The sequence below is a fragment of the Prorops nasuta genome, unplaced genomic scaffold (assembly GCF_024137725.1).
Source record: "Prorops nasuta isolate Cenicafe-Biocafe unplaced genomic scaffold, Cenicafe_Pnas_1.2 PNAS00019, whole genome shotgun sequence".
NCBI classification, from domain to species: Eukaryota; Metazoa; Arthropoda; class Insecta; order Hymenoptera; family Bethylidae; genus Prorops; species Prorops nasuta.
Window position 1 is genome coordinate 1,723,215 of NW_027116816.1, and position 13,521 is coordinate 1,736,735.

Here is a 13,521-nt window from a genome sequence, read left to right on the forward strand (position 1 = left end):
TGGTACATTTATGGGAAGAAATATTCGTAACTTATAACTCAATTTCAAGTTTTTCATTTCGCGTGAGTCTGTCTAACTTTTTACATTTGTGTGAACTGCAGATGAAACGAGGAAACGCTTATGTGAGAAATGCAAATATTAATTATAAATGTTATAATCTATATTTATAAAAGTGCAGGTGTTCTCTTAAGATAAACTTGACTTTTTCTTATTTATATAACCAAAAGTTTTGATATTGTAAAAATGTGATTAAGCTATATGTATATGACCTGTAAACAACTTTATATAGAGCAGAAAGTACGCGTAGCACTTTGTAATTAAGAGCTACACGAGGCGTTTGCAAGTGATACCTGTACTTTTTGGTATGAAAATTTCGCTAACTGAAGCTCCCAACAGTTCATTGCATTCTGAACTACCTGTTAGAGAACAGATTGCATGTAAACTAGTTTCGTCTCTTCACGAGACATTGATTCTCATGAAACTGGAAGGGTTTAATGACTGTAACACTTTCCCAGAATACTGCTCAGCTTAATAGGACGTTCAAAATATTTCCAACCAATTTACGCATATATATATATATATATATTCGTTTAATCATTTTTTTTCTCCTCATTACATAAAGCAAAAGCTGTTTTTATTTACAAGCTACGCATCGTCGACCGGCAAAAGAGATTTAAAGTAAGATTCTTTTCTTTTTGTAAGTCAGCATTGAACGTCGGCAAGGAAAAATATTTACTTTCCAGCTTGTTATTCCTGTATCTGGCTAGAAGCATGTTGATCGGATGTCCAACTTGAAGTTACGATCAAAGAAGGAATTCTTTTGCGTCAGAAATGTTTATTTAAACATTATTATGGTTTACGTAATATATTATAGAATATCGTTAGAAGGCAAATCGTGTTGCAACCAAAATATTTCGACGAGAGGCTGAGATATAGCATTGTAGTGCTACGACAAACAGCTGCAGCCAATCATTGGCAAGAAACTTTGCTACCTACAGAATACGTTGGGGCGATTGTTAGTCAGCGGACTCCTGGAGTTAGCAGCGGCGTGAGCAGGCAGTGGCCACACTGGCTGCTGCACTGGCTGGCTCTGCCTGGCTCTGCCTGTTAATTAAATATATTGGATATTTTGAGACCCGTGTGGGTAGTGGCAGTATAGTGGTTTATGAAACTATACCGAGTTATGCCTTGAAGATGTCTTTGTGAATGTGTATACATATATACGTATATCGTGATGCTGCCCCTTTAATGGCAAATTCATTTATGATTCTAACAGCGCGCGTGATCCCCATAAAACTATCAAAATCAGCAAATATTCGTATTAAACTGGCAACCGAGTCTTGCCAGTAATTAAACGATATCCTCGTATCGATGATCTAGGCGAAGTATATAGAGTCCTCTGCGTATAATAATGTAAATGCGAGCTTCAAAAACTTATTACCTAAACGTCACCTTCGTTAAAAGCTTTCATAAGTTACTTGTATCTACCCTTTCTCGCATAATTCTCGAGTGCTCTGAAGACAAGAGAATAATGGTTGGGTAGAAAATAAGTAAAATCTTTAATATCCGAGAGATAGTAACTTCGCTTAGAGAGTTAGGGATTCATAAAATGCTTAATTGCACACTTTAGTTTTTTTCTTTCGCTTCATGGTCGCTTCTTTTATTTTTCTATTAATTTAACATTAGAGCAATCTACGAGTATCCTTTTCCTTTATCAAAGACTGTTTTGCCGCGTCATTGATTTTTACTGCTCAAAAGGAAATTTTTATAAAAAGTTGCTTCATAATAAGGACTATAATAAGGTAAGGTAAGACATGTTAAATAATTAGAAAAAGTTGCGCATCTACAGAGTTGTTCGTTTCAACTAATGATCGATACTTCCAGTTATAGCAATCCATTAAGCTGCTAGACACGAGCTCATCGATAATTAAGAACTTATCCCATTTCCTTCACTTCCTCAGAACAATCTGTGAATTGTGTGCTTCGCTTATTCCAGTAATCTTGTGAAAAGCTCAAAAACTTGGTACATGTGTATAGAGCGAGATTAAAGATAAAATTCTGAAAATAGGAATTTATAAAATAGAGGCTGTACGTATATATATAGTATAAGCGAGCTATTTCGATGAATACTGTTTACTATCAATACGATATCAGCATTCTGGCGTAACAGCGTCGATTTGACGTATAAAGGGATGAAACAGATGATACTACCAAGTTGAACCATAAATTTTAGATCTTCAAGATGTAAGCTTACTCTAAGATAGTGCAGTATGCTCGCTTCCTCGATGCATACTATCTTTATTATCTCCAACTGTGTCTTGGACTATAGTACAGCTACTCTATATAGCTAAATCCGACGTGGCACGTGTTTGAATCTAACAGTTATGGAATTTACCGGCACAGGACCCATATATATTAAATTTATCTGATTGTTTATTGAAACTACGTTTGAAAAAAAAAAAGAAGAAGAAGAAGAAAGCTTTCGTTTCTCCTCATTTCTTGTCATGTAGTAATTCGTGCAGATAATATGGAAAAACTATAAGGTTTATTCGTTTCACGTGGCTGCTTTAAGTGAAACATGATGTGTTCAATTTTGTATTGACACTAATAATACAGTTTGATTGATGTGATTTTGTATCGATTTTACATTGAACTATTTTTGGCAGTCATAAATTGGAACGACGACTATAAATTGGCAATACAAGCGCTTGTAGCTCTTGATTTATATCATTGTCTTTGATTCTTGAATGGATCGGGGTTGGTTAGTTTTAAAATTTTATTACTGCCGGTGGATGAAATTTGCAGTTGCCTATAGAGGCTAGTAGAAAGAGCTTTAGCAGCAGCATAAAGCAGTGGGAGTTACTGAATAAATATTTTATAGTTTAAGTACTATGCGAATTGAAATTTACGAGTGTGTGTGCCGTAGAGGCGATTCCTTTTATTGATTTTAATTGGACGTCGTCAGCTCAATCTATGCTACGTGTAGTAAGTCTATTTGAATAAGCAGTAAATTGACACTGGAATAATCTCCAGATAAAAGTAATTTACGGTTGATTCAGTCGGCGGGTATGCCGAAGCTCCTAGGATAAACTAATTAATCGTTTACCACAGAACAATCGACATTACGATTGACGACTCACCAGGGTGCAGTTAAAGTTCTACGGTCATTGCGCCTCGGAGGATTTCATTTCGTAACGTTAGAGACACGAGATTCTAGGAAATCGGTGATTTCATCCTATTAAAAGTTATACGAAAATCCAATCTCTCCACTCACAATTTCATTCAAAATTCATATTCATGGCCTTGCTTTTAGCTTCTCGAACATCCCATAAACCAAATTACATCCGGATTACATCCAACTAGCAGAATCGTAACTTTCCCTGTTTTAGTATGACCGCCAAATCCGCCAAATGTATAATCCCTTAATCGTGAAAACTGGCTAGTTAGTATGTACTTGACCTAAAGCACAAAAAAGTCAAATCTCTTCCAAAAAAAAAAAAAAAAAAAAAAAAAAAAGAATTTAAAGCGAGAAAGAGAAAGAAAGAGAACTATAAGAGGGCATATAGTTATTCCGGTCAAATGTATATGAAATCATATAACCAAAACGTGCACACGAACGAAACTGCAACATATCAAAAAAGCAAAGATTAACAAGCGTAAGCTGAATCCCATGCGGACGATTCATTGGGGCGAATATTTATTGAATAAAATGGGATAAAACTAATAAGAGAGAGAGATAGATGGAGAGAGAGGGGAAATAACGTATTTTACAAATAACGTTATTTTAAAGGATTCCTAAAGTTGATTTTTTCATCTCCTGGGAATCATGGCGAAGCTCGATCGATTTTCATCGAGTGAGGATATTTATATCAATTATCTTATATAGAGGGAGAAAGGGAGAGAGAGGAAGAAATAACAGTCTCAAATTGGTTACGGTGACGAAACGCTAAAGCGACGTTACGTTATACGCTTTATTTAACGTTACGTAGACTTGCCGATGAAATTCGTGTAGCGTGACTCGAACCACTAATTACGTCGTGTGGAGAGTTGTGTTTGGTTTTATAATTAACGAGCGCGCACCAGATTCTCTTGAAAACGCGTTATGCATCATCGGAAGATGTCGTGCATTCATGCGTATTGGCAATTCCGATAAACCAATATCGCCCGCGCCAAAGTACTCCTGTACAGGAATACGATCTATCGAATAACCGAAGCTCAAGAAATTTCAGCAAATTTAAAAGCCGTAGTAATACTATATTGATAAAGATTGCGGATGTAAGTCAAAAAGTGTAAAACTTTTTCCATTCAATCTGCGAAAATTGCGAATCAGCTCAAAGTTTGCTAAAATATTTCAGATGGAATCTTTTTGAATTAATATTTTTAAAGCAATGATATTGCAATACATGTGAAATAATTCACATCATCAAGAATACCAGAGAAACGAATTACCGTTCGTCAAACGTGGCCTGATTACAAAATCAACTATAGTATATACGTACTCATACTCATTAGTAGAATGCGTGCAATTTGACTCCTTGCATGACAAAGCAATTTCAATTTCTGTGTATAACCGAACATAAAGATGTAAATTACTTTTCCGTCCGTCTTTCATTCAATCAAACTTGATTCATTAAAATCGAACTCTATCTATCCATCCATATAGCGAGGTAAGTTTCACTACAGCCAAATATACCGTGGAGCCGAGCATTATTTACTCCATAAACATAAGGTGCTTTCGGGCGTAAAAAGGGAATGTGGCATAACGATTATTTTAGAGGGGGTGTAATTGTATTCGCAGTAATTTTGTGTTTTGTTCACTATAAAAGGAAAAGAGTCTCTATTGCACGTATACAAATACCATATAGGTATGGATGTACTGTTAAAGCTTATACCTAGTGTGTGCAATTTAATTAGAACAAAGTTACACCGTTACATCTGCATAATAATAAATATTGGTAAAAGGTATCGAACAAAGCATTTTCTTTGAATAAATACATGCACAATGTACAGCAGAAGTTGCATGCATTGGAAGTGGCTGTTCATTCATTGGCATCTCTTGAGTGCAAAGTTTCATTATCATTATCACTCGCTCCAGTTTGCTCTCTACAGAGTTCTGAGAATTCTATAGCAAGAACCTTTCTTCCATCACACAATTACGCACAATACGCCTCATTATCCTTGGGGCTAATGAAATCTCTGTAAGTGTGTAAGTAAGATTACTAAAGCTATTTTCGCGCCACGATCCTGCACGAGTCGGCTGTGCAGTTTCGCTGCTTTTTCGCCGAATTCAAGAGAAAGAAAGCCGCACGTAAGGCTGCGTATACAGTTTGATCCAAGAAACGTACACCAAGAAACAGCCAAGATGGGAGAAGGAAACGGGTGGGGGAGGTGAAAAGGACAAGTGTAAATCGACGTTATAAATCTTTAACACCATCAGGAGAATAAATCCGCCCCATGACGTTGCCATAAATCAAGCCACTCCTTTATCCATAGCACATGCATACTTTGCCTCGAAAACGTCTTTTATTAAGCAACAAAATTTGTTCTCGGCTCTCGGAAAAAAGCAGCTGTTTCGGAGAGGATCGCGAGGGAGATCGAAACACTGCTGGTTGGCCATACCGATGAAAATCGTCTTCCCCGTATATTTTTTTTCCTCCAATATAATGATTGGTCGATTATGCTTATTAAATTAATGCGATAATGAAATAAGCTCGCAGCTCTCGTTGGTGCTTCGTTTATGGTGGTCGAGGGTAAGAGTAATGGAATTATCAGCTGCTGCGCCATGGCCAAAGAGCTATAGTTGACAAGATAATCAAATACAGACGAACGCGTTTACGTGCTATAGTAATTCGGCAATTTGCGTAATTGTCTATCGGTCATTTAGCGAGGAGCGTGCAATGGAGTGTCCCGTACGATGTTAGATAAACATTGACGTAGGAACAAAGGTGTAGGTATAGTAGGTGTAGCTGAGAGGTAGGTAGACTGGTGGCTGCTGGCTGGGCTGTACTTACACGCGTATTATAGGCTCCACCGGAGGAGGCGGAGCGCTTTGATCCTGACAGGACGCGTGTGAGGCCCTGGAAAAGTGACAGCGGCTCAATCGACTTTGAAGTTGGAGAAGCTTTCGACTTGTTCGGGGCTGTCCGAGCAATTTACCTCACCGGTGACTCGTAGAACGGAAGCAGTTTGCGCAGTTGGCCCGGTGTACCAAATATGCTATATATATATATACGGTACCGTGTATAGGGAGCGTCACGTCAGAGCTTATCCACGTGGGTGTCAAGGCGCAGCGTGTGTATAATACATACATACCGTGTTTCGCACTTAGTACCTTACCCGGACCAGCTTTTAGTCCCCGCTGAGAAAGCGCGAGGTTGCAGGGAAGGAGCGAAAAAGCAGAATCTTGACAGGAAGAAAGTGGGCTTGCGAGGATGATATAGACAAAGAGATGGAGGGGGAGGGGGCGGGGGGAAGTGAGTGCAAAGGACTGATCGATTTCTAGTAACTCCTAACGCACGCTTCTATCGTAGCCACGAGCGTCCAACTCTATCGCAATATACCGATTACGTCTGTATGTATACCGTAACGACGTTCAACGTTATTACATCAATCGCTTATTTTATTCCCTCGATGTACTATCTCTGTCTGTCCAGTCAAATCTACAACATACATATTCTCCCTTTGGATCTTCCATTCATTAGTACTAACTGTCTCGTAGTCCAACGAAATTCAATGGAAAAAATAACTTGTTTCATTTGATACAGTGTACACATTGTTAACCTTCGGAGGGCTGGAAAAAAGTAAAAATATATATACGCTTACGTGAAAGGTCGATCTTTTTTTTAAATAGATATATATATAGATATATATCTAAGGTTTTTTATATAGGCACTTTCGGATAATTCTGAGTAGTTGCATGCTTGGGTGGTTGAATTGCCGGCCGTTAAAGGTTAATATCGGGCCCTTCAATTGGCAGTATTAAAACAGTCCGGTCAGTTTTAACGAATGAGAAGACCTGTTGAATATCTTCGGGCTATCCAGAGCTAAATTAAATGTAAATATTTAATTGGGGGAGAAGGATTGGCTCGTAGAGGGGATATTGGAAGTTTGTTCGCGACGCGACGACCATTATCGAGAAAGGACGTTATTGGTAAATGAAGAGAAGTGCTCTCTTAAAAATCTTGATGCGTTTATCGTAGGACGTGTATATATAGGTTCTTCTATTTGTATAGGAAGAATTTTCCAGCAAGAATACTGCTGCTGGTATTTTTGCCCCTCGTTCCTGATGAAAATTAGGGTAACGAGCTGGCATTTGTTCCGACGCATGGGTGGGAGCCGATTGCTTGCCACTACAATATCCGTGTCTGGATAGCCAGAGGCAATGTGATAAACTGCTGATTCGCGACGATTCAATGAAAGTTGGTATTTTTCATGGGTTAGCTCTCCCGGAAAAAGGGGGGAAACGCGTATAGTTCGTGCACGAAACGCCATTGGCCGGGGCCAGTTCATTACTCGTGTAATAATCTTTTTCATTTTTTCATTAGAAACCTTCGCCTTTCGGGAAAGGTGAGACAAAAAATCGAAGCGGTTCCCCAAGCTTGCGTGGTAGGTTGTGAATTCGATGCTCGTGCTACGTGACGGAGGGAGAGATAGGCCTGGATTGTTAATAGGGTACACATGGATCAAACGAGGGTGGAAAATATATATGGCCCTTTTTCGAGGGTCAAAGGTTCACGAACTCAACCCCCGGAGCTCCTTTTTCCCGTCATTTTCACCACCAATTTTATCTCCTTTTTTTGCTTTCTGCAGTCCTGTGAAAAAGACTAAATCTCTCAACCGAGCTTCCAGTCCACCAAAGTTGAAATTTTCAAGCCTCGACAATACGACTGAACAAATCGATTAGTTCGCCTATACGTAGCATCGGGTATATGTATAAAGAGAAAAAATTGATAGGAGCACAATATGACGCCATGCACGTAGCATGGCCATATAGCTACTCGTATCTGATAGCGCAATTTCAATTTTAATCAAATGCACTTTCCTCCTTCGTTTCTTGGACATGGTTGTACCTGCACCAGCTTCAAGGTTGTTTTCCATAATTACAATTCGCTGATAATCAACAAGCAAAGTTCAGTCGCTGTGTTTTTCCAATTTGGTAATTGGCTTTTTGCAAAGACTGGCTCGCGCAAATAAGTTGTCACAGCAATGAAGACGATGCGAATGAAAAATGTTGTAAGACAGTACAGTGTGACTATTTAAAATTTAATTCTGCTAAGATGCTAAAAAGCTCGAAAGAAGTTGGTCGTCTCATGGCAAGTCGCGCAAGGCATTTTCTTCCATTAGGTTTCGTTTTGTATCTCTCTTTGAAACTGACGATGAGTTAAAGCAAGAAATTTAATACTTGAGCTTTATTCGCGCTGCATGGTACTCGTGCTAAAAATGGGTATACATGTAAAGTCCCTGTTTAATTCAGGAGAGAAAATTGGAATTCTCTCTCCTGATATATTGGCGAGCTTTGACTTGAAGCAGAGCGGGAACATTACAACGTGGTGTACAACGTATAATGTAGACGGTACTACATTTCAAAGGATAGCTCACACGCTTACGCTTGATGTCTGGTAACATCCACATAGGCAGAACATTGATGCTTCAGAGCTTGTTACTTGTGGCCATTCAACATAGACGTGGAGAACGCGTGGATTGGTAATGACTAAACGGACCATTAATAATGAGCATTATCTGCACGTAAACTACTTGCGCGTCAAAATTATCTTATAAAAGCTGCTATAATGGATTAGTATGCTACCTTGAGCGGATTAATTACTCAATCTCCATGTTAATAAATTGCACCTAATAACGTGGTCAAAATCATTGTGTTCTGCTCATTGGCTATACATGTTTATGTGGTGTATATACGTACACGTATGAAAAAAAAAAAAAAAAAAAAAAAAAAAAAAAAAAAAAAAAACAGTAGAGCTTAATATTGATGGACAATGGTCAAAATCGAAAGCGGAGTGATAAGATTTAATGAATTGACAGTGTAATCGATTGGTTAGGGAGGCTTACACCAGTGTTCACACATACGGTTGGAAGTAGTACTGTAGTAAAGCAACGTCTCTTGGGAATTGAGTGACGGGAAAGCGGGAAATCAAGCTGCTCTACGTGGCTGTCAAATAGGAAATAACAGTAACGACGAATCACATCACTGTGTGAATCCTAACGTACTGTTGCTGCATATCGCATTCGCTCAGTGTCAATGCTAAAAATACTTGCTCGCTATTACGAAAAAATCAACATTTTTCCTCGCTCTGAGCTCATATTAGCCATGTGTACTCGATTCAACCTTCCATTAAGAAAGCATTACCACTTTATTGAAAAGCTAAACTTAATTTTTTACTGGAACAACAAGAATAGCTTTTCTATCAGTTATGCGTGCTGCGGTATTTTTCCAGAAATTTCTACTTTACTTTATCATTATCGCTTTACCCTATCGAGTTCGTATTTAGCTTACTGCGAGGGAAAAGAAATGGGTTAGAAGGCTGAATAACATTTTCAAACTTTAAATTAATTAATCATCTTATAAGGGGAGGGGCGGAATTTAAAAGGGACGTGGAATTACGGTTCTCTCTTTGTCAATGGGTTGTTGGAGGAGAAAATCCAATTTTTCGTAGGAGAAGATGAGATTGCCCATGTAGACGAATACAATCTCCAGCGACACAGACTAGTCCACGGTTTCCGCAGTTACGTCAATTTTTCTCATCTGACAAGCCTTTTGTATCCTATAATACTTCGCTTTGCATCACTATCCTTCACCAGCTATAGCAGAAAGCTGTAACCTGATTGAAATATGACATACACAAGCCCTTCTACGCTTCTATATGCGAAGCACTATATTGTTATTTATCTGTCCACTGCGATAAAACTAATTCAGCAGTATACTGTTAGACTTTTTATTAAAATCTTTCTCGATTTAAATGAATATATGTATATATATATATACATATAATAACGATTCAATGATATTGAAGCAGAGTCTTTTTTCTTTTGCAGCTGATATTTTCGAGGAGACGGAAAGAAAGGTCAAAGAATTGGGGAAGGACCTGAAAACTAATTGTTTGGGCGGTGGAAGAATTCTTCACGATCCCGATGAGAAAACACTCAAGGTCTTTGGATATTCACAGGTCGGTAAAAGCCATCGGAATATTCGATTCTTTTATTGCCTCCAGTAATAAAAGCTATATCGAGTAGCTGTACGCACATACACATGTATACAGACTAGAGAACCGATCGAATTAATTGGGAAAATTGTCTAGATCGTTTCTATATTGGAAATTGTTAGAGAGGTTTTCGCAAGGAGGACAGTGATCGCTTGCCAGAAAACGAACGTAAACATCGTAAAGTTTCGATCCATCGAATTCGAGCACTATGCTGATACCATTCTTGAGATTGCAATTGCGTTTACTTAAAACTATGATGACCGTTTCTTAACGACTTCCGTGAACCAATATCGTATTTTACTACCTTGTTTCCCCACGTCATACTCAAGAACTGCTCCAATCAAGCCGTTTAAATCAATCATTCCAAATCAAAACTAACTTGCATCAAAACAAATTTCAAAAATCACGAGAATAGCTTTTACGGACAAAACTCCATTTGATGAATATCGAAGAAACATTTTTCGAGCGCAACATCCTTGCATACCGTTCCGTTTAATTAATGGCTGCTGTATAAGTAAGGCCAATTTTTACTTCACTTTCCTTGCCCCATAATTTTCTTGTGTAGATATTATCGTAAAATAGAATTCAGTTAAGAATTCTCGCATAGTTTTCGAGTGAATGGGAGATTGTGTTTGGTAGGAAGTAAAAATTGTTGTGTGTAAAATAAAACTGTTTAAATCAACTAAGGATTCTTCGTTATAAAGTTTCCACTTTTATGGGGCATTTAAATTATTTATATTCCAAGAAGCGTTAGTTGGCCGCTTGCTACTGGAAGATTCGCTTAATCTTCGAGGAAAGGCAGGAAATATAACCGTGTGAAAACTTGTAGATACAATTATGCAAAACGGGACTTGAGAGGAACTTACATGCTAATTTATATTTAAGTTTTTAAGGTAGAAATCTCAAAGCAAGTAAATTCGTAAATAGCTTTTTTAACATAAAACGTTTTAATATCCACGTTACAGATGCTCTCAATGTTTTTCCAATAGTAAATTAAAATTTTTTTCTATCGATCAACCCTAGTGTACGCTCGAAGCACGTTTCGTGGATGGCGCTAACTTATTTGATTTGCGGCGAGTTTTCTCCTACCTTGGAGAAAATTGCATCAAGCACTCTAACTGGTGTATTGAATGATGATGAAATATCAAAAATGACCTTGGCTTTTTTCTATTTTCAGGGTTACGGAAAAGCTGATCACGAAGTTACGGTGTCAATTTTGAAAAAGAAATATCCCGACTACAATATTACCTGGTCCGATGAAGGTTACTAGACGTTAAGGAAAATATCCGATGTATCAATAAATTATTTAACACAAAAAAAATGTTTGACCTGCTCCAAGGGAATCAATAAATAGTATTTATCATCTTTCCCTTAATTTCTACTCTTTTTCTATTATCTCGTCTACTATGCTTTTTTCTTCAGTCTAATAGTTATAAGTATAAATTTGCAACTTTTACAATAATTATGTTTACATTACTTTAATATATTTTATCGATGATTGATAAAATGCTACTCGATCAGCGTATGGTATACTCCTTTCTGGATAACACGTGGATAACCAATTGGAGTCAAAGAAGGAACCTAGCTAAAGCGGCCATCGGTAAGTGGTATATGCTCCGTCGGTAAATATCAGAGAAAGAAAAAGAGAGGCCAAAAAATTGAATGATACTTAATATTAATAGAGATAATAAAGTTATTTTTCCATTTACATTGATAACATATATTAACAAAATAGTTGTAATTATTTGGTTCTATTTACTTCGTAGTTCTAAACTATCAACTTACGATGTCGCCTCAGACGTTACTATGTATGATACATTTTCTCACAAAAAAATCGTTTCTATTATACAAACATTTATTTTATTTATAAATTGTGTGTACATAATAGTTTTGAATAAAATAAATTAGCTTTGAGAAAATCTAGCATGGAAAGTAGCTTTGATGGAAAAGTCTATTCTTTCTTTAAAGCCTGTTTCTTTTCAACAATTACAGCAATTTTATAAGTTATAATAAGTTCAAAGTGAAAACTTTGAATTTTCATTGATTGTTTACAGATTGTCGTTAGTGCAGTGAAATTAGTCGTTGGTCGTTTGGCAATTTATGTCAAAAGAAATTTCTGTATTTACTTGGTAACCAGCAGTAACCGCCAATGTTACTTTAATTTGCAAAATTAAATTTCTTGTTATAATATATTTACAAAATTTTACGTTTCATGTATCATAAATCCTGGTAAAATGTTTTCCCAAGCTGCCAAGTCAGCAGCAAAATCTGTTAAACGTCAAAAATATATCAACCGAGACTTTCCAAAGGTAATTATACAATACTAAGAAGTGAAAGATGAAACCAATGAGGTATTTGAGAGTCAACACTTAATTGAAACATTCTTTTAGATTACTAAAAATTTAAGAGCGAAGCTCTCGAAAATTTTACGTCATTCTTCGAAAGAATTTGTATTGAACAAGGTTTGTTATTTTTTCCTTTAAGTTGTATTGTCAGTACATATAATTGCTATTTTTCAATAATAACAATATTGAAATATATTTTAAGCACTTATAAATCTTGACTTTGTGTCCTAATTGCAGAATTCGTTACATTAAAAATTCAAAGGTTAGACTTTAAAAAGTTTTAATTTGCGTAATAATTAAATTAGACTCGATTCCGTGTTCAGACCTCTTTTAAGCAGGTCTAGCAGCTTTTAAGTAGTTGTGATTGCAAATTAAGAAGTTAGTAACAGAAAGCAGCTCCCGATGCTGGTACAGAGAATAAAAGAATTATCACTGGCTAATACTGAAACATGATATTAAGAAAGAAGCAGCTTTTATTCCCAAACTTTTCTGAAACAAATTTCTATTTGCAATATCTGCAAAATAAATGATGCTAATAAACCAATGATTTGTTATAGGCTTCAAATCTGAAAGTTGCGGAAGTTGCCAAAAATTGGGTGGACACGAAAAATCCTCTTTTGGATAAAAAACATTTGACATCAATCAAAGCGATTGCCAAACAGGTAGCTGCATTAAATCATTTTAATATAATGTTCAAGATTAGTATCATAACCCAGCAGTAATTAATACTGAAAAAGATGCGTGTTATACATTTACTTATTCTGTAAAACTCGTAACTATTCATTGTAATCATATATGTGCAAAAGGATGGTAGACAAATCTGACTATTATAAATGATTATTATCGCTAATATAAATCATTTCAAATCTAAGAATTTCAAATGACAAGATTCATTTGTATTTCGTAGAATATAAAATCTATTGCTCTTTATAAATTCGTCTTTTTTTCTTGCCTCAGGA

The 13,521-nt window shown here is 36.6% G+C and overlaps 1 protein-coding gene across 1 annotated transcript in view; it reads left to right on the forward strand.

Annotated features, from left to right (window-relative positions):
• The window catches only part of LOC136780590 (sex-regulated protein janus-A-like), a 39,741-nt gene extending 28,003 nt beyond the window's left edge, over positions 1–11,738 (forward strand). The window contains exons 4-5 of the mRNA XM_066739058.1: positions 10,051–10,181; positions 11,395–11,738. Coding sequence (XP_066595155.1) covers positions 10,051–10,181; positions 11,395–11,487 — 224 coding nt within the window. The 3' untranslated portion in view covers positions 11,488–11,738. The remainder of the gene's footprint in view (positions 1–10,050; positions 10,182–11,394) is intronic.
• Positions 11,739–13,521: the final 1,783 nt, after the last annotated feature.